The sequence below is a fragment of the Aspergillus brunneoviolaceus genome (assembly GCF_003184695.1).
Source record: "Aspergillus brunneoviolaceus CBS 621.78 unplaced genomic scaffold BO95scaffold_111, whole genome shotgun sequence".
Classification (NCBI taxonomy): domain Eukaryota; kingdom Fungi; phylum Ascomycota; class Eurotiomycetes; order Eurotiales; family Aspergillaceae; genus Aspergillus; species Aspergillus brunneoviolaceus.
In genome coordinates, this window is record NW_020290841.1 from 40674 (window position 1) to 63292 (window position 22619).

The 22619-nt window shown below is 53.6% G+C and overlaps 8 protein-coding genes and 3 non-coding genes across 11 annotated transcripts; 7 read left to right on the plus strand and 4 right to left on the minus strand.

Moving 5' to 3' along the window:
• Positions 1-387: 387 nt before the first annotated feature.
• Positions 388-2177, plus strand: BO95DRAFT_486498 (putative GTP cyclohydrolase II; the record flags this gene model as incomplete). The annotated part of the gene is made up of 4 exons (XM_025590456.1): positions 388-519; positions 590-1546; positions 1596-1877; positions 2154-2177. The coding sequence occupies exons 1-4, from the start codon at positions 412-414 to the stop codon at positions 2175-2177; spliced, it is 1371 nt and encodes a 456-aa protein (XP_025436602.1). The 5' UTR covers positions 388-411.
• A 1642-nt stretch (positions 2178-3819) lies between these two features.
• BO95DRAFT_376429 (MFS transporter) lies at positions 3820-9254 on the plus strand (the record flags this gene model as incomplete). Its single annotated transcript, XM_025583204.1, has 2 exons — positions 3820-5382; positions 9177-9254. 2 exons carry the CDS (start codon positions 3820-3822, stop codon positions 9252-9254), a joined length of 1641 nt encoding a protein of 546 aa, XP_025436603.1.
• On the minus strand, positions 5814-5913 carry BO95DRAFT_t305. The gene has a single exon. It is a non-coding gene; the product is annotated as a tRNA-Thr (tRNA).
• Positions 6202-6274, plus strand: BO95DRAFT_t303. Its single transcript has one exon. It is a non-coding gene; the product is annotated as a tRNA-Thr (tRNA).
• Positions 9255-10554: 1300 nt separating the features above from the next.
• BO95DRAFT_469120 (uncharacterized protein) lies at positions 10555-11859 on the minus strand (the record flags this gene model as incomplete). Its single annotated transcript, XM_025589414.1, has 1 exon — positions 10555-11859. One exon carries the CDS (start codon positions 11857-11859, stop codon positions 10555-10557), a length of 1305 nt encoding a protein of 434 aa, XP_025436604.1.
• Positions 11860-12527: 668 nt separating this feature from the next.
• On the minus strand, positions 12528-12608 carry BO95DRAFT_t304. Its single transcript has one exon. It is a non-coding gene; the product is annotated as a tRNA-Arg (tRNA).
• Positions 12609-13303: 695 nt separating this feature from the next.
• Positions 13304-14764, plus strand: BO95DRAFT_488626 (SGNH/GDSL hydrolase family protein; the record flags this gene model as incomplete). Its single annotated transcript, XM_025590518.1, has 4 exons — positions 13304-13438; positions 13495-13934; positions 13980-14090; positions 14176-14764. 4 exons carry the CDS (start codon positions 13304-13306, stop codon positions 14762-14764), a joined length of 1275 nt encoding a protein of 424 aa, XP_025436605.1.
• A 403-nt stretch (positions 14765-15167) lies between these two features.
• Positions 15168-15827, plus strand: BO95DRAFT_469122 (uncharacterized protein; the record flags this gene model as incomplete). The annotated part of the gene is made up of 1 exon (XM_025589415.1): positions 15168-15827. The coding sequence occupies one exon, from the start codon at positions 15168-15170 to the stop codon at positions 15825-15827; it is 660 nt and encodes a 219-aa protein (XP_025436606.1).
• A 925-nt stretch (positions 15828-16752) lies between these two features.
• BO95DRAFT_469123 (uncharacterized protein) lies at positions 16753-17797 on the plus strand (the record flags this gene model as incomplete). The annotated part of the gene is made up of 3 exons (XM_025589416.1): positions 16753-16846; positions 16922-16944; positions 17006-17797. 3 exons carry the CDS (start codon positions 16753-16755, stop codon positions 17795-17797), a joined length of 909 nt encoding a protein of 302 aa, XP_025436607.1.
• Positions 17798-18929: 1132 nt separating this feature from the next.
• On the plus strand, positions 18930-19949 carry BO95DRAFT_437008 (2EXR domain-containing protein; the record flags this gene model as incomplete). The annotated part of the gene is made up of 1 exon (XM_025585256.1): positions 18930-19949. The coding sequence occupies one exon, from the start codon at positions 18930-18932 to the stop codon at positions 19947-19949; it is 1020 nt and encodes a 339-aa protein (XP_025436608.1).
• A 139-nt stretch (positions 19950-20088) lies between these two features.
• Positions 20089-21538, minus strand: BO95DRAFT_488629 (tryptophanase; the record flags this gene model as incomplete). The annotated part of the gene is made up of 1 exon (XM_025590519.1): positions 20089-21538. Exon 1 carries the CDS (start codon positions 21469-21471, stop codon positions 20089-20091), a length of 1383 nt encoding a protein of 460 aa, XP_025436609.1. The 5' UTR covers positions 21472-21538.
• Positions 21539-22619: the final 1081 nt, after the last annotated feature.

The window sequence follows — 22619 nt, forward strand, 5'->3', positions numbered from 1 at the left end:
TGCGGGGGGGGAGAGTAACTTCCCTACTGTAGTACGAGACAGGACAAGAGAGAAAAAGAAAACCTAAGAATGAGAGAAAGCCTGGATCCAACCAGGCAAAGCAAGCATTGGGGCCCAAGTCACATGCACCCTGGTATGCCCAGTAACAGCTGTAAGTTCCTTAGCTTTCATTCACTGGGGGACAGCAAGCAGCCTGATCGGTCGGACCGAGCAAGCTACAACTTCCCTCTTCTACTCCCCTCTCCCTCCCCCTCCCCCTCCCACTCCCATTCTCCATTCCCCATCGTCATCTTCTCTTTCTCCCCTTTATCCACTTCCACTGCTTCTCCTCTTCCCTATTTATGTCACTGAATCCCCCCCCTTCCTTTTCTCTCTTCTTTTCATATCCTCTAATCCTTCTCCCGTTTCACCATGACTGCCAGTACCCCGCAGCTTGATACATCCCCCAAGCCCACTGAAGCGGCAACAACCGTCGTTCAGTCGCCGACTTCTACTTCTCGTTACAGCAAGCACATTGTCGTACGTGTGGCGTGTAGTTCCCCAGTTCCTCAATCTTACAGAGAAACCCACTGACCCACACTCCCCATAGCTAACTACCTACCCCGGCCAAAGCGGGATCGATCCCGTCCCGCTCGAATGGGGCGCCCCCGATGCCAAATCCCGCGGTCCGGTGATCGTCTCTCGTAGCCCGAACCTCCTCAAGCGCCGCAACGCTATGGGCGCTCATGGCGGAAGCTACAGCATTTACAACGCCCTCGCGATTGCGGCGGGCGACCTGGACCCGGATTTCCGCCCCGACCTCCGCAACAGCGAGCCCACCTTCAAGTTTCCTCCGCAGCCCGCCTGGGGCGACAAGACCAAGATCGTGTCCATGGACCCCTACGGCCACGATGTCGTCAACCAGTACCGGGACGAGTTGGAGGCTGGCTGGGACATCCGGCCCACCATGGCTGTCACGCGCGCGAACATGAAGCTGGCCGAGATTGGCGAGGCCGTGCGGGAGGGCAAGCTCGATGTCGACGGCTCGATTGTGGTGGACTCCGGCGGTGAGGTTCGCGTCACCAAGGTCGCCGTGGAGCCCGTCTGGTACCTGCCGGGAGTTGCGGAGCGGTTCGGCGTGGATGAGGGGACGCTGCGGCGGACGCTCTTCGAGCACACGGGCGGAAGTTACCCCGAACTCATCACGCGCCCAGATCTGAAGGTCTTCCTGCCTCCGATAGGTGGATTGACGGTTTACATCTTTGGGCCTCCCGAGAGAGTCTCAGACGAGAATGTCCGGTTGGCGCTGCGGATTCACGACGAGTGCAATGGTAGCGACGTCTTCCAATCGGATATCTGTACGTGTCGTCCGTACTTGGCGTTTGGTATCGCGGAGGCGATCCGGGAGGCGCAGAACGGCGGCAGCGGCGTGGTGATCTACTTCCGGAAGGAAGGTCGTGCTCTGGGTGAGGTCATCAAGTACTTGGTCTATAATGCTCGCAAGCGCGGTGGTGATACTGCGGACAAGTACTTCACTCGCACGGAGAATATTGCTGGTGTTCGAGACGTAGGTGTTGCCCATATTTTGCGGTCGGTCACTGCTAATTTATGATTAGATGCGCTTCCAAGCCCTCATGCCCGACATTCTGCACTGGCTGGGTATCAAAAAGATCGACCGGATGCTGTCCATGTCCAACATGAAGCATGACGCCATTGTTGACTCTGGAATTAAGATCTTGGAGCGTGTGCCTATCCCGGAGGACATGATCCCCAATGACTCCCGCGTCGAGATTGATGCCAAGATTAACGCCGGCTACTTCACCACCGGCAAACAGTACACGATGGAGGAGTTGGCCGCTGTGAAGGGACGCGGTTGGGAGAAGTGGGAGGATGTTACGGTATGTGGTGTTCCTCTTTTGGTTTCGATGCGAGCGAGACTGACTCTTGATAGCACTGATTTCTGCCCGCATCTTCCAAACCATGACCATTTTTGACCCGGCGTTCGCCATGTCTACTTTTCGCACTCATAGTCATACCAGAACTGCATAGCAAGGCTTTTCCACAGATTGAGAATAACAGAAATAAGATAAATATCAGGGCTATACTTAGGACTGCACCATAGGATACCTCTTGTACAATCACAGCAGTGGTAGCGCGTATACTACCTGTGACAGCATCCGCTTCAACCATACAAGTAGTCTGGAGCCGTAATCCCATCACGTCATCACCAATTATCCATCAACACATTCCGAGCTTTGAAGAAGAGTTAGATTGCAAGCTACAGAAGTATTTACCAGCTGTGAGTCTTCCTATATGGCTCCAAATGAACGAGCAACAGTTGGCCAAAATCGTTAGTTGGATGAAACCTTGTCACACCATAAAAGAAGCTTGCCTGAGAAGAACAATAAAAAAGAAAGGAAGAAAAACACAGTGGGAACCCCCATATATCGCAAAGTTTTCGAAGGTACTTACTTGGTTTGTTGTAAGCATCGAAGATACAGAAGGCAAATCACTGACTGAGTTAAAGCGGATGCTTAAATGTGCTAGTACAGCGTGTCAATACTGTCAACTGCTGTATATAACGATTGACTGTCCCATGCTGGGGGTATTACCAATGGGCAGTATTTGACCAGGTATGCTCTCACAGATTATCCTGGGATCAACCTGATGTAATCTTATTCTCACTTGGGCGATTGGTGCTCTCGATGCTTCACTTCTGTGCTGCTTGGTTAGCTTCTTGGTTAGCATCTATCTTCCAGCTGCGCAGGTTCTGCAGTGTATCACTTGTGGCCACAAATTTCTCAGCTCCCCATCGTCGATCTGCAGCCAGATCATCTATATAAGCTTTCTTCTAGTGCCAGATGTTGAGAGTTTGAAGATCACTCTGGCTTCGCTGAGATCCAATGCATTACTGTATCACGAATCATAACTAAACCCGGTCCACAATTCGCCAGTCCTTCCACCGGTCGGTGTCGAGGATTCGCGAAATCCATTACCACGGATGGTCGATAGATCTATCTATGCAAATGCATGATTTTATTCCCAATCCCTATCCTCTCCCAGTTGGGGTAAATGCACTGCAACAATCCTGACTCGACAAAGCGGCTTGACTTTTGCCGCATCATGCGCCGTAGGACAACTACCTACTAGCCAGTCCCACAACCTTGGATCCGGAGGCCAGGCGCATTCTAATGACAGATTATCGAGAGCTTGTGTTGCAGACGCTAAGGCTCTTATCACCCCACAAGGGGCCAGCCGGGGAATTTAGCCTGACAGGAAAGACCAGGTCATATGGATGAGTTTCCCAAGTACACATTGGAGATCAGCCGTATATCGTGCTACCGGCTCTTCGTTCCCAATTCTATGGCGGGTCAAAGTCAAGGGTAATGAAAGCAAATCTACTGTATAAGCTTATCGTACCGCTTGGCGTGAGCACTGAGTTGATAATCTTTTCCTGCACATGCGAGGGAGTGGTCATTGGCTGCGTTGCTGTGGGGACAGGGATAATGGTGCACCGAACGTATCACGGGATGAACAATTCTGTTGCTGTGGGCTCGGCGGATTTAAGGAGTGAGTCTTGCTGCTGTGCTTGCCTCCATGTTACTGACTTGTATCTCCCTTTCAAGTCAATCTGGTGATGACGACAGCTGTGAAGCCGATCGGTGAGATGGGGCTTTATATTGCTGTTTTCCGACTTGGATTGAATTGGTAAAATGTCATGCTCGAAGGTACTGGGATCGATATTGAATTTGGGTCATGGTGAGTATAATCGGTCATTCTATAATCAACTGGATACCTCGCAGCAACTGTTAGTAACATCGATGATATACCCAGGTGAAGATGGCACCTTCCGGAGAGTACGCTGTCCTGAATAGGAAAGTCCCGTTCCTCCGCCTGATCTTCGACGATGGCTTCATCACCCAAGCTATCCTGCACCACCGATACGAAGGCTCTGGCACCGATGCTCACCCGTATATCGTCACCTGGCTGGCTGAAGACCCCCGCGATCCGATGAAATTCCGCGACGCCACGAAATGGGCCATTACCGTGCTCTCCACCCTGGCCAGCCTGGTCGTGGCGTTCTGCTCCTCGGCATACTCCGCCGGACTGGTCGATGTCACCAACGAATTCCACGTTTCAGTTGAGGTTGCCCTCCTGGGATCCTCACTGTTCGTGCTCGGGTTCGCGCTGGGCCCGTTGCTGTTTGGTGCATTGAGTGAGGCCTACGGACGTCGGGTGATCCTGCTGGTGAGTGGCGTGTGTCTGACGGCGTTCAGCACGGGCGTTGCGGCATCCCCCAACATTGCGACGGTAATCATTCTCCGTTTTCTCGCGGGCAGCCTGGGGTCTGCGCCCGTGGCTGTCTCCGGGGGCGTGATAGCCGACTTGTTCCCGGCCAAGGCCCGAGGGGTGCCCATGGGATTCTACGCGGCAGTTCCGTTCCTTGCCGTGCTCGGTCCCGTTATCGGTGCCGCAGTCGAGGTTGCGGGTGGCTGGCGGTGGATCCAGGGGGCCATGGCTATCCTTGCGGGAACAGTCACCCTGGCCATGCTCTGGCTGTTGCCGGAGACGTATGCGCCCGTGCTGCTGGCCACTCGCGCCAGGCGGTTGACGAAAACCACAGGCCGCGTCTACCGCAGTGTCATGGACATAAGCCACGGCCGTGAGCAGATCGTCGGTACCGAGCTGCGCACGCTTCTTCTCCGGCCGTGGGTGCTGCTCTTCCGCGAGCCGATCGTTCTGCTTCTGTCTATTTACAGCTCGATCCTCAGTGGAATCATGTACATGTCTTTCGCCGCCTACCCAATCGTGTTTCAGCAGATCCGGGGCTGGAATTCACTGGAGACCGGGTTGACCTTCATCGGGATGCTGGTTGGTGTTCTGTTTGCAATCCCCCACGTCCTTGTCTCCCATACGCGATATGTCAAGAGAATGAACCGAACGCGCTGCCGGGACACAGCCCGCTTGCCACCAGAAGTGCATCTTCTGGACGCCCTCCCCGCCAGCATTGCCCTCCGCGTGGGCTTGTTCTGGTTCGCGTGGACGATCGTTCCTGTGAGCATTCCCTGGATCGTTCCCGTTCTGGGCAGTGTCCCGGTCGGGTATGGCTTGCTGATGATCTTTCTGCCCTGCTACAACTATCTGGTCGACTCGTATACGATCTACGCGGCGTCCGTCGTGGCTGCATGCACCCTCATGAACTCTGTCTTTGCAGCTGCGTTCCCTTTGTTCACGGATCAGATGTATCAGGGCTTGGGGCCGCGGTGGGCGGCGTCGGTACCGGCATTCTTGGCTCTGGCGTGTGTTCCGATTCCGTTTGTGCTTTATAAATATGGTGCGCTGATTCGGGCGCGGTGCTTCTATGCTGCCGAGGCGGATGCGTATCTAGATCAGATGCTCCGGGTCGAGGTTCGAGAGGTGCAAGAGTGGCAGGATGTGCATTGTCAGGGTTGATGTAACTTAATATGAGACTTTTCTGGAAGTAGAATCTCAACTAGGAGTAGTACCACAGAAGGACTACTTCTGTAGGCTATACTTCTATTCGATTCTGGCCATCACATTCATAGCTAGAGCTGCTGTAGCTCTCCTCAACCTCACTTAGCCCCACCCATCGTGTGGTATCGTGTGGTATTTCCAAGTCTTCCCTTTCACACATCTCTCTACCATCCAAAGCATTCTCTCGCGCAGCCCCACCACAACTGGCGTATATCTCAAGCAAGCCCTCTCAACCCCTTCCCCCCTCCTCACCCTCACCTCCATCCACACCCACCTCCCCCGGAATGACGCCCCCATGACGCCCACCCTTTGCTGGCATGCAAAAAAGAAAAAAGTAATGCCGCGACTGGGACTCGAACCCAGAATCTGCACTCCACACCGCTAGCATAAGGCTAGTACGGGGGCTCTGCAATGTTAATACCACTACACCACCGCGGCTGTTGTTGTACAGATGTGCTCGATAGTAAAACATAGCCCCACTTTTCCGATGGTCTCCGGCCGTTTCTGCGGGGTTGCCGCCCCGCTATGGGGCGTTTTTTGTCGTCGGTACATGAAGTGGATTAGGCGCTAGCGCTGGGATGAGTTTGATGGGATTTGAGGTTTGGGAGGGTGGGTTTCTGTTAGGGAATGTGGTTTGGGAATGGGGATAGTGGTGGGTTTGGTGGTGAGGATTTGCTGGTTGAGGGATAGCTATATGGCTACAAGTTGGGAGTGACGTCAATCACGGCTCGCATGGCTTAGATGGTAAAGCGCAGCACTAGTAATGCTGAGATCCTCGGTTCGAGTCCGAGTGTGAGCAGTTCTTTTTTGGTTTTTTTGGGGTCAGGGTGGGGTTTTGTTTTCATTCTTATTTGTTATGGGTTTGGGAGGGGAGTGCTATATGCATTCAAATCTGTTTACTGTGCTCAGTGGGTATAAGTCGATTCGACTTCTCGAGATTTTGGCTCTTCTCTCACAGCAAATGCATAGACCGAAGGGCAACTACCCGCAATCGAACACATTTACTCCACAATGCAAGCCACAAAGTCCTTACACTATACCATTTACCTAGTAGTTAATTAGCAAGATACAAACCCAGACTCACCCCCCTCCAAGAAAAAAAGCTAATGCCCCGCCATCGCCACCCCCAAAATCTCCTCCTCCATCCCCCCCACTACAACAACCCTCACCCCCGCCGCCTCCAACCGCCCCCTCCCGTTATTCTCCGGTATAAACGTCTCCGGCTCCGGAATCCCCACATACACCACCTTGATCGCACCCGCCAACCCCACAATCCGATCGCAGCAGGTCCGCCCCCCGCTCAGCCGCCGATTGCACGGCTCCATCGTCGTGTACAGCACCGTGTTGGGCGGGAGGACCTCCCCGAGGCGGTCCTCGGGGAGGCGGTGGCGCTCCGCGACCTTGATGAGGCAGCAGTGCTCGGCGTGCGTGTTGCCCGGGTCGCCGGGCCGGTCGCCGGGCAGTTCCATCGAGTACCCGGTCGCGAGGACGGTGTGCGTGTCGGCGTCGACGAGGACGGCGCCCACGCAGAATTTGGTGGGCGCCGGGGGCGAGAGGCGCGCTTGGGTCAGGGCCAGGGTCATGTAGTGTTCGTGGTGGGGGGCTGTGGTGGTTTCGGTGGGTTTGGTGGCCTCTGCGAGGGTAGAGGGTGGGGAGGGGGGCATTGTTGTTGGGTTGGGGTTGAGTCTTCGTGGTAGAGGGTAATATTACAAGAGGACCATTGAGAGTATGGGTTGAATGGATTGAGAGGAAAGTCGTAGGAGGGGGGTTATGAGGTGTATATCTTTGTACGCAGTTCATAGGAGCCTTCAATCTATAAAGTGGAGGTGGGGGCTGCTGGTAAGGCGCCCGTCGGTTCGGCCCGCTGCCTCAGGAGGTGGCGCTTCGAGGACCAGTCATACGACCTAGCCGGTAGAGCTTCACTTTTGATAGTTGATACGATGAAAATGAGTACCTAAAAATATACGCTCATCGTAAGCTGGTTGGCTTCATTTCGTGGACCCGGATATATTAATATTCACTGCTGTTGGCCCACGCTACCCCGGGAGAATTCACATTTTATTAGATGTTCACTCACCATTCATCTACTCCTTGGAACAAAGTTCTCTTGCAAAATCTGGAGACGATCACCGCATCTGTGCCAGTGTAATGTACATAGTTGTTCTGATTTCAATTGGCGATTCATCCCTTAATCCCCTGTCCCAATTGTCATCCCCACGCGGCAACGACAGAACCAGCCATTCCGGAAACTGCAGGCCTTACGGTAACGAGTTGTGGGTTGTACCTACTAAGTACCTTATGTGCTTATTATCAAATCACCATTGGACAGATCGGTGACCTGCCTCCCGTTGTGGCTGTAGATAACAAATATAGACCGTACTAAAGACACCTCGTTTAAAGTCCAAAGCCCCCTGGCTAAGGCTTTAAGTAGTATAATCGACCTGACAGGATTAAAACAGCACATCTCAATACCATGGTCTATCTTATATAAGTACACTAGGTTTGTTCAGATTTCTTTCAAGACCGAAGGTATTGCTATCCGGGAACAAGGTCTGAGGGGGGGCATCTCCCGCTTACTCCGGGATGACATCTCCTAGCTCTGAGAAAGATCGAAGGAGAGTGGTCTTGTTTTCGATGTAAGATCAAGGCAGTAGATGAGATCCCTAAAGTTATTCCTTTGTATTGCTGCTTTCTCCGGGGAGGCTTACCGGAGATATACGGGAGATAGAGTGCGTATATGCAAATATGAGATGTTGAAGACCGATACCTGATTCTATATCGTTACTTGTAAGTGTCAAAATGCTTTATCTTTCTTGATTGGTTTTACATTACTGTTACCTTCTTTTTGTTGTTTTGGATATGTTTGCAGACAGCTAACTGTCTTGCCGAACAAAGAGGCCTACATCCTCTTGGCATCGCAAAAGTTTAGTATGCCTGAGACAGCCATAAGTCAATAGAGGCCCATCAATAAAAGGCGAGAAAATCATTACACTTACGGCGGGCGTTCTCGGGCAGGGAGTACCTCCAGGCAGCGAAGAGCTGCAGCCCGGCCTCCTCCTTCATGTTGATGTCCAAGCTCTCCTGCACGAGCCGGGTGTCCGGGATCGGCGCGTCGACGCCGACCGCCCAGGGCCTCATCTCGCGGTAGAGACGCGCCCACCGGCCCCGGAAAATCACGCCGTGGAGGGTCACGTTTGGGGGATACAGGGCCCGCACGCGGCGGAACTCCAGGTTCAGCGCGTCGACCGGCGCCCCGTTCCAGTCGGGGTACGGGTACTGCAGCCAGTAGATGACCGGGCACACGGTGGCCGAACCGACATGCATCCAGTAGACCATGTATTCCGGGTGCCCGGGCCGCTGGAACCCCCAGGGTGCTGGTGCTAGCGGATCGTCGAAGACCGTCCCGTCTTCCCTGGTGATTTGGTCGATCCAGATCACCGAGCGGGCTTCCCTTGCTATGCCTTCATTTGGTGGCGGTGGCGGTGGCGGCGGTACATTTTGATCATCCGCCTCAGGCGGAGCACCGGCCTCTTGCCCGTTCTGCCCTTCCTGCCCGTCCTCTGCTGCGGTGTCTTGATCCATGATTGCCCTAAGCAGCACTGTATCCTCCGGGACTTGCTGAAGGTGCGCCCAATGCTCGCGCTCTTGATGCACTTGGGGCTGCTGACCTTGAGAAACTTGAGCAACTTGAGCAACTTGAGCAACTTGAGGAGCTTGAGGAGCCTGAGGAGCCTGAAAAGCCTGAGAGGCCTGCAGTAAAGCCTGCAGATCCTGCATAGCCTGATGCATTCGCTGAGCTAGCTGAGGTTGAGGGACTTGAGGAGCCTGTGAACTCGAAGCCTGTGAAGCCGGAGCCTGTGAAGCCGGAGCCTGTGAAGCCGGAGCCTGCAGAGCAGGGGGTGCCTGAGAAGGCTGAGGATCGTGTTGGTCCCGCCGGTTCTGCGAGTTGCGCGTAGTGCGCTTCCCACGCATGTTCCAGTGTAAGTTCGACATTGCTGTCAATTAGTTCAGTCCTTCTTACAGGCTGGTTGCTGTTCAAGTGAAAGGCAGTGTATGGTGTGGCATCTATGTGAGGTTTGATGCATGACCGAATCCACCGCGAACCAGATAGTATTTATAGGCACCTCTTACTGGCGAATATTTCTACTTGGTTGTTTGGTCATCAAAACAAACGTCGTTAGAGAGGGGGAATATGCCGATATGTCTTTGTTTAGCGAGGAAATTCATTCTTTTATCCTGGTATAAGTGCATGTAAAAGACTGACTGTTAAGTCATCTCTTATCCGAAGACGCGGGCTGACGGACAATCACCCATAACCAGACATATCCATACCGCCATACCACCAATTCTTATCTGTTTCTGTAGTTATCTATACAGAAATAATATCACTCTAGAAAAACATGTGCTGTTCTTAAAAAAAAAAGGCAGGTCTTGATAATATCTATGGTATATCTTGGTTGTCTGGCCTACACTAGTTTACTACTTATAGCAAGCAGGTAGCTTGAAGACCTCTCTTGTGATAGAGTAGATGATAGGTATAGGATATCAGAATGAAGTTTTCTAAGCTTGTGTAAAAGTGATTTCTTCTTTTGGCTCCAAGGAACGAGTGCTTCTATTACTAATTGGAAGTTGACAATAGAATGACATGTGTGACCGGACTGTAACCCTATCGAATCAGCGTCAATATAAGAGCAGATGGTGGCCCCGCCGGCGGATATAGTATATGACATATACAACATTAGAGGTTAGGTATAGATAATATCTGCGGTTCCTGTATCTAAACTATCAATATCTTCTTACTGAAGGAGTTATATCATAAACATAGAAAATCGAACTGTTTAATACACAGATCTAAAATGTTGTGAGCTAAAATCAGGTTTTATATTGTTACTGGTGAATTATACTGTGCTTAAAAGTTTCTTTCTAGTTGATTTTTATTATTGTTTACTTTTCTTTTCCTTTTTTTTTAAAGATTTTTAATCATAACAGCTAACTAACTAGCTATCCCACCGAACAAAAAACCTACCATATACTGTGGCATCGCAAGGAGACCGTGCCGCGCCAGTAGAACCTACAAGCTCACCGATTGCTCGGCGGATTAGTGGGGATGGCACGCTTCCAATCAAGGATCAGGCGGGTATGGGCGGGATCCATCAAGTCCAGGTCCCTACTCTCGGCCACCACCCGGGTATCGCGGATCGGGGCTTCGACGCCGGCGGCCCAGGGCCGCGCCTCGCGGAAGAGACGTATTGTGGGCGACTGCGTGATGCTGCCATGCAGCGTCACTGCGTCGGGGAACCGTTGCCGCACCAACTGGAACTCCAGATTCAGTGCATCCACCGGCGCCCCGTGCCAGTCGACGGGGCCTGGGGCCAGCCAGCGGATGGCCGTCCAGGCCGTGGTCGCGTTGAGCAGAATGTAGCGGATGTGGTAGTCTGGGTGTCCGACCCGCTGGAACGGACCTCGTACTTGTGCACCACCTTGGGCGTCGACTCCACCGTTCATCGCGCTTGCCCCGCCTACGGCGACAAGCCCGGGAGGCCTGGGGTTTGCCCGGTTTGCCGGGACAACCCCGTTCACTTGGGGGTTTGGCCTAGCTACGCCATTTCCATGGACAATCCCGTTCACTTGGGGGTTGGCCCTAGCTACTGGATTTACGCCGTGTCTATGGACAACCCCGTTCACTTGGGGGGTTGCCCTGGCTACTGCACTCACCCTGTTAACATGGTTCACTCCGGTTACTGGGGCTGCCCCGTTTACCCCGTTCACAAGTGCTACGTTCGGCGTGTTCGGCGGAGCCGGCAGGTTTGGTGTATTTGGCGGAAGCGCAGCACTCGCCGCATTGCCTGCGTGCGGCGCAATTGGCCCGCCTTGGGCCTGCTGAGTTCCCTGAGCCTCCTGCCCATTTGGGTCGGCCTCCTCGTCCTCGTCCTCGTCCTCGTCCCCTGCCGCGGCTTGCACCAGCTGAGCCTGCTGCGCTTGCAGAGGCTGCTGAGCCGGAGGAGCCTGCGGGGGCTGCTGCGGCAATGGTGCCTGTGAAGGCTGTTGCGGCAGAGGGGCCTGTGGAGGCTGCTGTGCCTGCGGAGGTTGCTGTGCCTGCAGGGGCTGTTGTGCCTGTGGAGGTTGCTGTGCCTGTGGAGGTTGCTGTGCCTGTGGAGGTTGCTGTGCCTGCGGAGGTTGCTGTGCCTGCGGGGGCTGTTGTGCCTGTGGAGGTTGCTGTGCCTGCGGAGGCTGCTGTGCCTGCGGAGGCTGCTGTGCGTGCGGAGGCTGCTGTGCGTGCGGAGGCTGCTGTGCCTGTGAAGGCTGCTGAGCCCGCTGACCCCGGTGACCCCGCGAGTTGCACGAAGTACGCTGACCGGGCTGGTTCCAATAAGTATCCGACATGGTGTTCAATTGATACAGTTCTTGAAATCAGTTGTTGTTGGATAGAAGGCAAGTGTATGCTTAGAAGTGTACCCGTGTGGTATGATACATAGGGTAATCCCATAGCGAACCATGGAGTACTTATATACCATCGCTGGGCGAATGTGCGTCTTTTATAGTTGGTGACGATACTTGGTGGAGATATTAGTTCCCGGAATGTCGCGCGGAATATATCGAGGCTCTTTGTTGAGATTGAAGATTCATTGTCCTATAATCGAAGGGAGTGGATCTTGGTCAGTGGAGGTCAGTAATAACGAGAAGGTGTTTTCTTGTCGGGGGGGTTGGGGTTGTCGGGAACCGGCAAGGTGACTTTGGTGTCCAAGGAGAGGAGTTACCAGGAAACCCGGTTCGCCATGAAGGGAGCTTTCCAGAATTCATGGTGATGGAGCTTTTGGTTAAATCGAGTTGATTGTTTCTATGATGATATGTGATCAGCTGCCTCGATGGCAATGGGCGATAGCCGTTGAGGGTAGCTTCTCGTCTGCAGGTCGAACATCTCCGTAGTACTAAATGAGACATTAGGAACACAAAAAGAAGATCGAGGGGATGGGATAGATAGGGCTAAAGTGCCAGGTGGATGGTAGTCTGGCAATGGATCCGAGTAGATGCTGTGGGAAGCAAAAAAGGAACGACCGAGACGCGACTCGAACGCGCAACCACTGCCACATCCCTAACCGGAAGGCAGCGCGCTACCATTGCGCCACCCGGCCATTTCTATGTTTAATGCCCGCTTGCTGCTCTTCTCGTATGCCGGCTGCCAATGACGCCGATATGACAATCTAAAGCTCATTTGCAACATTACACTCTCTCTGAGCATAGTAGCAGGTAGCTTGGCCCATTCCATTCCAGCCTCAAACTATATCACTTTCATGAAAGGAATATTATCCCCCAATGCTTCTGTTCGACATGTCGCTTTCGAGACAAGGATTCGAGGCCCACCCACCCAGTTCATTGGAGGCAACCAGTGACAGGTTCACAATGTGGTTCGAGTCAATCTTGAGACTATGTTGCATGAAAGACAAGATAAGTATCGAGATAAACCCTCAGTCCTTGACAGAAGAACTTAGATTGAGAAAGTGGGTGGCCACTACTTTCTTGGTTTCGTTAATGCAGGGATGGAGCAAAGTTCAACTTCGACATCATTCCACAACTCTGCTCCAACATAGATGGGCAATCATGTCTGCAATACCTCTTACATACTTACATATTGCCTGAATAGGCCTGTCCTCTGTTTCCCCGCATTTTGTGAGTAGTCTGCACGGATTTGGTGGAATGTCAAGCTCTCCCCCCTTTCATTTACCCATTTAGCCAGAATGCTTAGTTTGGTGTCTCCGATGTATAAATATGTTACGGGCGCGGAGTGTAAGAACATCACAGTATCCCCCAAGAATAAAGAAGGATCGCCATGCAGATTATTGGCTATACGGCAGCAGCCGCACTCGTTTCTGGCCTTGCAGCCGCTCAGTCTTCACACTGGGTCGATATCTGGACTGCCATGCCGCAATTGACCGAGCCGGCCAATCTTCCTCCGCAGCCATTTGTAAGTGCATCCGTTACCGTTGCAGTTGCGCTTCATGCAGCTCATCCCCCCCAAAGAATTCCAGTTCCGCCATCTTCCTCAACACGACAATTCGACAGACCCTTCGACTCACTCATCCTGCCTCGACGATTCGTCTTCGTCTCTCGAACGCTTTTGGTGTGGACGATCTTGACGTCGCCAATGTGTCTCTTGCCCTTCCTTTGCAGAATGAGCTTGGTGCAAGCGTCATCGTTCCAGACACGGTCCAACCTATCTTGTTTGATGGCTTTGATAGCATTATCATTCCTCTTGGAAGCTTAGCTGTATCTGACCCGATCCAACTACCTTCCACCCAGCTGAACACGACAATCACGGTCGATATCTATCTGGCCGATGGTCAATCAGGCGGAGCCATCACCTCCCACCCGGGTAGTCGCACGACTTCGTGGATGCAGTTTGGGAACTCAATCGGGATAACTGACTTCACAGACCCTTCCGTGGCCAGCGTGGAGCATTGGTACTTGACTCTTTTCTGTTGAAATCTCCCACTAACGATAAGCAGGTACTTCATAAGCACCGTTGAGGCCTACCTACCGAACACCGTCAAAGCCTGCGCCCTGCTGGGCGACAGCATCACCGACGGGAGAGGCAGTGACAACAACAAGAACAACCGGTAAATCTCTTCCCCCCCATCCATGACCACACCCACACCCACAACCACAAAAATCAAGCCCATCGCCAAAACTAACCAATCCCAGATGGCCCGACCTCCTCCTCACCCGCATGCAGTCCACAGACTCCAATGCAGCCCTCTCCCAAATCCCCCTCCTCAACCAAGCCGCCGGCGGCAACCGCATCCTCCATGACAGCCTCGGCCCCTCCCTCCTCTCGCGCATCGACCGCGACGTGCTCGCCCACACCCAAGTTCACTGGGCCATCCTCTTCGAGGGTGTCAACGACATCGGCACAGCGGACACCTCGCCTACCAACCAAACCGTCACCGGTGACCGGCTCATCCGCGCCTATCGCCAGATCGTCACCCGGCTCCACGCGGGCGGGATCCCGGTCTTCGGGGCGACGATCACGCCGTTCGGGACCCCGGCGAATGCCTCGGTGGTGCAGCCGTATTCCGACCCGGAACGGGAGTGGACGCGACAGCGGGTGAACGCGTTCATCCGGGAGAGTGGGTTATTTGACGCGGTGCTGGATTTCGATGCCGTGCTCAGGGATCCGGAGGATCCGGCGGTGCTGCGGGCGGAGTTTGATTCCGGGGATCACTTGCATCCGAATGTTAAGGGGTATGAGGCTCTGGCGGGGTCGGTGGATTTGGGAATTTTCTCTCGCTGAATGGGTCGACCTGTGGTGTGGGTTGGTTGGGGTGTTGAATGAGTGGATGGCATGCTCCGAGAGTTAGGGCTGCCTTTGCAATCCTTTTGTGCTCGGCACCAAGAGCAGTATGCTTTTCCCGGCAGAAAGTTGGCATTCAATTATTCTCATTGTTTCATGAAAGAAGGGCCTGTCCCCCTCACACCTTAACTTCAACTTCCCATCCCTTGACACAATTGATAGACGGAAGACTTCCTGCAAGTTGGATTGCCCAACCTTGCGTATGCTAAACGTTTACTACAACTGAAACATTATTTCGAGGATAATAAACCCTTCAACGAGAATTTATTTAAGAATCAGAGTCAATGAATGTCTAAAGGAGTAAGCCACCCCCACCACAGCAAGCCCCAACAAATCCAGCACAATGCCATCCACACCAATCCCCCGACAAGCCACAAACCTCATAAAGAAGCCCAAGCCTCCCAGCCAGGGCCTCCCCTCCCCTTTCAAGGTTACAAACCTCCCCACCCGCAATCTCCCTGCCTTCAGTGAAAAAGCATTATCGCCCGGGTCATTCTCCAACCTCCCTACCCGACAGAAAAACAACAGCCACCGCAATCCAACTCAGCACGCTAGCCTGAACCCCCCCAGGGGACAGAATGATCCTCCTAAGCTCCAGTCCCAGAGAGAACCAAACAGCAAAGTGCCTGTGCCCCTGCTCGTACCGTTGCAAACACTACGCTGCGATGCCACCACCCTAGCAGCGATTCTCAACGATGTGGGTCGTCCGCGACTGATCTTTGTGGTCGTGAATGGGCCAGATACGCTGGAGGGAGTGCAGCAGGGGACGGTGGACCCCGCTTATCGGGATAAGGGTAGGGCGATGATGGTGGATTGGGGTTACCCGAGAGCCCACTGGACTGCTGGGGAGAGGTTGTTTGATCCTGGGGTCTATGGGGTGATTGAGCGGGCGGTTGAGTATGCGATTGGTGGCGGTGAGGGGGGCCACTCGGGACAAGGGCATAGTAGTGGAAGAGGGCTTGAGATTCGGCCTGTGAGGATGAGGGGACTGAAGTCTGGGTGATGGTCTGTCTCTACGAGGATGCGTAGAGGACATCACTCCCCCGAGGGAATACTTACAATATCCCGGCTATCGCTTTTCCAGTGGTTGTAGCTTTTGACGGGGCTTGTTATTGAAGGGATGGTTATTCGATGTTCTGGAGACAAGCTGTGATGGACAAAAAGCTAGCCTGCCACCAGAGCTTGTAGTTGTTCTGGTGGGTGGGGGCTTAGGAGACTTTTTTTGATGCGAATTGGAACTTTGACTTTAACCTAGAAGTGGGCGTGGTATCAAACGTAGAGGAGAGACTGTGCTTAGCTCTTTGTTGTCGTAGTTACAGCTGTTTGTCAGACATTTCTCATGGTACATGTATCATATCACACTTTCATTTTGCCCAGATGATTTGCAAGACTGCATCGAGTACATGATCTGATTCTTCGATTCACCATCGATATGCAAAGAATGTGCCCTCTAGTAATCCCAGCGGTTGTCTGGTTTCAAATCTGGTTCTTTGTCTACTAGAAGGTAGTGGCAATGATCGCAACAAGCGTGGGCGACGACTTCGGCCCTGTACACGCAGGAAGAGCGATAAATGCAATTTGATTGGGTCAATGAGAAGTATAAGCCGTCTATACACCTGATATGTCTTTATCGCACTGGCTGAGACAACGCATCTATTGCGAGGGACAATGGGCATTGTCTCTCTTTTGCAATAGATAAGCTCAATTGGCGACAAGCTCAGACGTGATTGATTCACCCTGTAGGGGTGAGGGGCAGGCTCTTATGTCCATTGGCTCATAGTTCATCTATCATGCATAACGAGAGGACATATCTGGGGGTACTTAAGCAGCTTTTACCACGACCATGAGCCCTTCTTTCCTGGCTAAACTCGCAACAATACCCGGTCACAGAGTTGACATAAGGCTCTACCCTACACGCTGCCCCGACAATGTCTCCACCGACTTTCTTCCCCCGCTTCTCCAACCTCCCGTTTGAGCTCCGCGAGCCGATCTGGCTATTTTCTCTGGACGAGCTTGCCATGGGTTGGAAACCCAAGGAAACCTCGGGTGCTCGCCGGCGAGGGCATTCTCTATCCTCTGAAACAACGTAACTGGCAGCCCCGGGTCGCCACGGGGCCGATGTCCGACCCCGAGGAAGACAGCGAAGAAGAGGTCAAGAAGCGCCAGCTACCGCTGTACTAGTACCGGCAGCGGATCTCCCACTTGGGGGTCAATCGGGAGGTGCGTGCGGCGGCGAGCAAATGGGTGGAAAAGCAAAAGACGCAGTGGGTGGCGGTGCATCAGAGCTGTGAGGACCCGCAGCGGTGCGCGACTTGGTTCGACTGGAATCGGAAGGTGCTTTCGCAGCCGCGCCTCTTGTTCCGCGAGTCCCCTTCAGCAGACGAGTTCTTCCTGTCCCAGGCGGAGTATGAGCGCTGTTGCGACGTGCTGGGCCGTAGTAGTAGTACCAGCCCTGAAGAAGGGCAGCACAGGCCGGGGGTCGGTTGGAAGGTTGGCCAATTGTGGTTGCGTGAACCAATCTGCAAGTACCAAAACCGCCGTGCGCACTCGGTGAAGCTGGCCGTGCCACTGGCACTGCTGCGGCGGAACCCGGATGCCCTGCGTAACATAATTCTGTGGGCCAGCAATGAGGAGGTCCGGGGCTTTACCCGCTATTTCATCATGTTCAAGGTGACCGTGAATGAGCTGCCGCACCATGGGGAATGCATGACGGTGCAGGAGGGGTGGAAGCTGGTTTTGAAGTGGCCGATCTGGACCCGTGTAACTGAGGATGAGGATCAGTCGCTGCGATGGAAGGATCTGTGTGGTCATTCTAGGAGACCAGGGGAGCTGATCGGTGCTGAGGCTTGGAGCGTGATTGAGCACGCGATGTCCCGGCTGGACCCCGGGCAGGATTACCGGATAGTTTTGATTAGACCTATGCGTGCTGTGCGGCATGGCGAATCTGTCGAACTGCCTACGCGCGCTGTATAGGATGTCGAATATGGTGACAAGGCTGTCGGTACAGATTGAGTAATTGATTAGGGCCTAAATCTATCATCTTTCCATCGCTCTGAGGGTGTGTAGCTCTGAATTAACTACTTTTCTTTCTGCTTTGGCTGGATACTGAGATATAGTCCTGGCTGCTTTTTTATGATCCCTTACCCTTGTGTAAAACTCTGACTCATAACTCAATGCCTTAAGTAAGGCTCTTGTAATCTGTATACAGTTCTGACAAGCCTTTTGGAAGAATCAGTGTGAACTGCTCCTTATAATTTATGACCTTTGACAAATACTACCTCAGGTTCCTAACATCCATTCTAGATTAGATGTACACCACCAAACAATGTGATATAAATTTTGAAATATTCTAATATAGATCTTGGTCGCCTTGATAATCGTAATATAGATGCTTATGTAGAAACTAACTGTTGACTAAGCACTTGGTAACTGCTTCGCTTGTAAAACTTAAGTTGGCTTAAAAACACCTCTGCAATGAAGACTAAGTTAGGGTTAGAGCAAGTCACCTAAAATCTGCAAGGCAGTGGGTAGTTTTAGTAGCAGCTCACCGAATGAAATATCAAGGACGGTCGAGATGCTTCCTGTTGGGTGAGAATTGCTTTGAATACTTTTTGCAATACATCCTTCAACAAATCGTCAGCTACGTGCACTCCATCCCCACGAAGCGCTTCTCGGCCAATTTAGACTAACGGCCCTCCGAGTCCCGATTGCAGGGTCACCTACCTACCTAGTAGTACATCCAACTATACATCATGAACTATACATTATGATTGGTCTTTTGGAAAGTATAGGATGTCCATGCACGTGATCTGTCTTTATCGTCTCCGGACAAAGGCAGTAATTGTATGGAACAATGGGCATTCATCCCCTTTGTGACGAACATGCTACATTGACAAGAATCACAGCCTACAAGCCCTTTCATCATGCATCAAGAAAAGACACATACAGAATACTTAAGCAGTCAGATTACTCTGCTTGCTGGATCTGACGCTCGATCTTCTATCATACACAGCTGTCACATTCGATCCTCACCCCACAACTCAAAGACCTACCAGCAGAATCGAAGTACCTCCACCCATACAGCCTCGATCCACTGCCCTCAACAATGTCTTCGTCGGCTTCCTTCTCCCTCTTTCCCTATCTCCCCTTCGAGCTGCGCGACATGATCTGGAAATTCTCCCTAGGCCACATCCCTCGCTCTACCGGAGAGCTCATCGACCCAGGAAAGATCATCCTCCACCCCATCCAGCGACACCACTGGCAGGCTCGTGCTGTCGCAGAGCCGGGCCACGACCAGCACGGCGAGGAGGGCGCACTGACGACCCTCAAGGTGCGATACCCCATCCGCCACTTCCAGGTGAACCAGGAGGCTCGCGCCGCTGCAAGCGCCTATCTCACCAAGCAGGAACGACGAGGGGTCTGGCTGGAGGAGCACTCGCGTTGCGCCAACCCACGCCGCTGCGCCCTCTTCTTCGACTGGGAGCGGACGGCGCTCACCGCTCCGCAGGCCCTAGACGGACTGGTGGGCGATGCGCTGTTCCTGTCACTTGCGGAGTACCAGGGGTACTGCGAGTCGTCTCCGGTAGAGGGCCGCAACAGCAGCATCAGCGCCAATGGGCCCGAGCCGGAGCAGCAGCAGGTGGTGCGGTGGGGAACCAAGTGGCGGTGGAACCCTCCGGGTGGGGACATTTGGTGGTCCCAAAAGGAGCATTGTGCTAACAGATGGCCTCGAGAGTGTGATCGGCTGAGCATGGCGATGGAGGAGCCAAGGGTGGCTTTGGCGGTGCCGATGGAGCTGCTGCGGAGGGATTCGAACGCCTTGAAGAACATCCTGCGGTGGCAGGGTCTGGACACACGGTCCGGGCCGCGGTTCACTGACCTCGTCCTGATTGTGAATGAGCTGCCTGACAGTGGGGACCGGATACCCGGGGAAGAGTATTTGTGCGTGGAGGTCATCGGGGATATCTCACGGGACGGGTGGAGAGAGGCCGCGGGGGATATCGGGCTTAGTTGGAAGGATTTGATGCGCATTTCGAAGGCGGAAGCGTTGGCTTGGGACTATGGTTCTTTCTATAACATTCTGGCTGTGCGGGTTGTTCCCTTGGGGTCAAGTACTGTACGGTGATATTGATTCAATTGAAGTCGTTGTCTTCCCTTTCTCCTTCAACCTTTCCTGCTTTTATTTTTTTTTGTCTTTTCATTTCACAGGCAAGTGTCACAATTTCTGCAAAGTAGTACTTTGATTCCATGTAGGATAACACCACCTACTCCCTCCGCTCCAATCGGACCGTAAAATGCCTCAGCACCGGCTTCTCCTCCACAATCCGCAACCCGCGCGTGATCTCCGATCTGCGATGATACACCTCAATCAACGCCTGCGCCACATACTCCAGCTGCGCATCGCTATACACCCTCCTGGGCACCGCCAAGCGCACCCACTCCGTCTCCGCGAAGCGCTCCTCGCCCGTCTCCGGGTCCCGGCCCTGCAGCAACGTCCCGATCTCCACCCCGCGCACGCCACCCTCGACATACAGCCCCACCGCCAGCGTCTGCGCCACATACTCCTCGCGCGGCACCTGCGGTAGGAACCTGCCCGCATCAATGAGAATCGCATGCCCGCCCACCGGCAACTGGATCGGAATCCCCGCCTCGACCAGCCGCCGCCCGAACCGCTGGACCTGCCCGATGCGCGAGCGCAGATACTCTTCGGAGGTCACCTCCTCCAACCCCACCGCCAACGCGCCCAGATCCCTCCCCGCGAGACCCCCGTACGTCCGGAACCCCTCGAACAGGATCACATACTCCAGCGCCCGGTCGCACCACTCCCGGCGCCGGGTGGCCAGGAACCCGCCGATGTTGACCAGCCCGTCCTTCTTGGCGCTCATGAGCATCGCGTCCGCCAGCGCGAAGACCCGGCGGGTGATCTCCCGAATCGACATGTTTTGGTACGGGGGCTCGCGCTGCTGGATGAACCACGCGTTCTCGGCGAAGCGGGCCGCGTCGACGACGAGGGGCTTGCCGTAGCGGTCCGCGAGCTCTTTCACGGCGGTCAGGTTGGCCAGGCTGACGGGCTGCCCGCCGTTCGTGTTGCAGGTGATGGTCATCACGATGAAGGGGATGTCCGGGTGGCGGGATTCGAGGAGATCGCGCAGCTTGTTTAGATCTATGTTGCCCTTGAATGGGTTGTTGCTGTCCGTCACATCGTACGCGCCGTCGGGCAGACAGTCGACGGCGGTGGCCTTGCGGAACTCGATGTGCGCGCGCGTGGTGTCGAAGTGGGCGTTGGCCGGGACGACCTGGCCCTCGTGTACGAGGACTGAGAACAGTGCGTTCTCCGCGGCGCGGCCCTGGTGTACCGGGAGGATGTGCTCTAGGCCGAAGAGGTCTTGGACGGCGCGCTGGAGGCGGTGGAAGGAGGCCGAGCCGGCGTAGGACTCGTCGCCGGTCATGATTGCGCTCCACTGGCTGTTGCTCATTGCCCCTGTGCCGCTGTCGGTGAGGAGGTCGATGAATACCTGATCGCTGGTGAGGGCGAAGAGGTTGAACCCTGCTTGCTCGATCCATTGTTTGCGTTGCTCGGGGGTGGAGGAGCGGATCCATTCGATGGTCTTGGTGCGCCAGGCTTCTGGGGTCGCGGTGTTGGGCATGGTTTGGGTGTTGCCTTTGATTTCTTAATGGTGGGTTGGGTAAGAGAGGGGGTGGTTGTGCAGTCTCTTGAATGGAAGCTGTAGTTCAGAGATAGGTTTTCCCAGTGCCTTCGACTCAACTTATATATGCCTTCTCTGGGGATTATCATGTCGAATGATGTCTTCTGCAGTGAACTCTGCAAGAAGACCTTCTTGCATCAACGAAAGTGCACCTCTACAGGTTTAGAAGACTGTATGATGATTTGATTCAGGGCACGAGCCTTGAGATACGGCTGCACCTCTTGTCACCTGGACTGACTCCCCATAAGAAGCGGCTTGGCACACCTCATATCAACCGGAAATATGCAGTCTGATGATGCAACTCAGCAGGAAAATCCATTTCTAGCGCATGGTAGACTGTCGAAGCAAGATTAATTGGTGTTGAAAGCCTGATTCGGGTATCAGAGTTCTGCAGAAAACCTAAAACGGGAGATTTATGCACGAGCCCGCGGCCCGGGGTTCGTGAGCGGGAAATGCAGTGGTACGACCCGGCGGCCTTTGGTTGGTTCAAGGTCATCTATAGTCTAATGTACCAGCCCAGATGTGTTGCTTGAGATCTTGAACATGGAATGCTCTGTGAGTAATGGCTGGGTTGCTGTTGAGGAATCAGTGTGGCTTGGGTTAGAGCATTTCTTCAGAATCTACCCTTTGGTTGGTGGAATCGATTGTTCTACGTAGGTCATATCCCGCATTCCATCAGGAACAAATATGCTTTACCTAGGCACCAGTCGAATCCCCAAGCATACTACATTTATTTATAACCGGTGAAATACACATTTGCGCCAGGTGCTAGCTAAAGTGGGGCAATTATTTGCACGTATAATAAGACAGAATTTAACAGTACCCCGCCATTCCACAGTGACCTTCCCCCCCTCAGAAGTCTGCCAGGTCTGACGAAGAAAAAGTCCAAATAGCAGCTACACCAAAAGGTCCCGTAGTCCAAGTGTAAGCGGGATAAGGGAAGGGGCCGAGAAAGAAGTTCTCCGGAGCACGGAAGGGTTATCCAGGCCACCTGATGCCTCCCTCAATATGGTACGTCCCGGAAAAATACTCAGAGACTGGTTAAGCTTATCTGAGGGCTCCACAATCCGGGAGTGAGATCAGGCGGC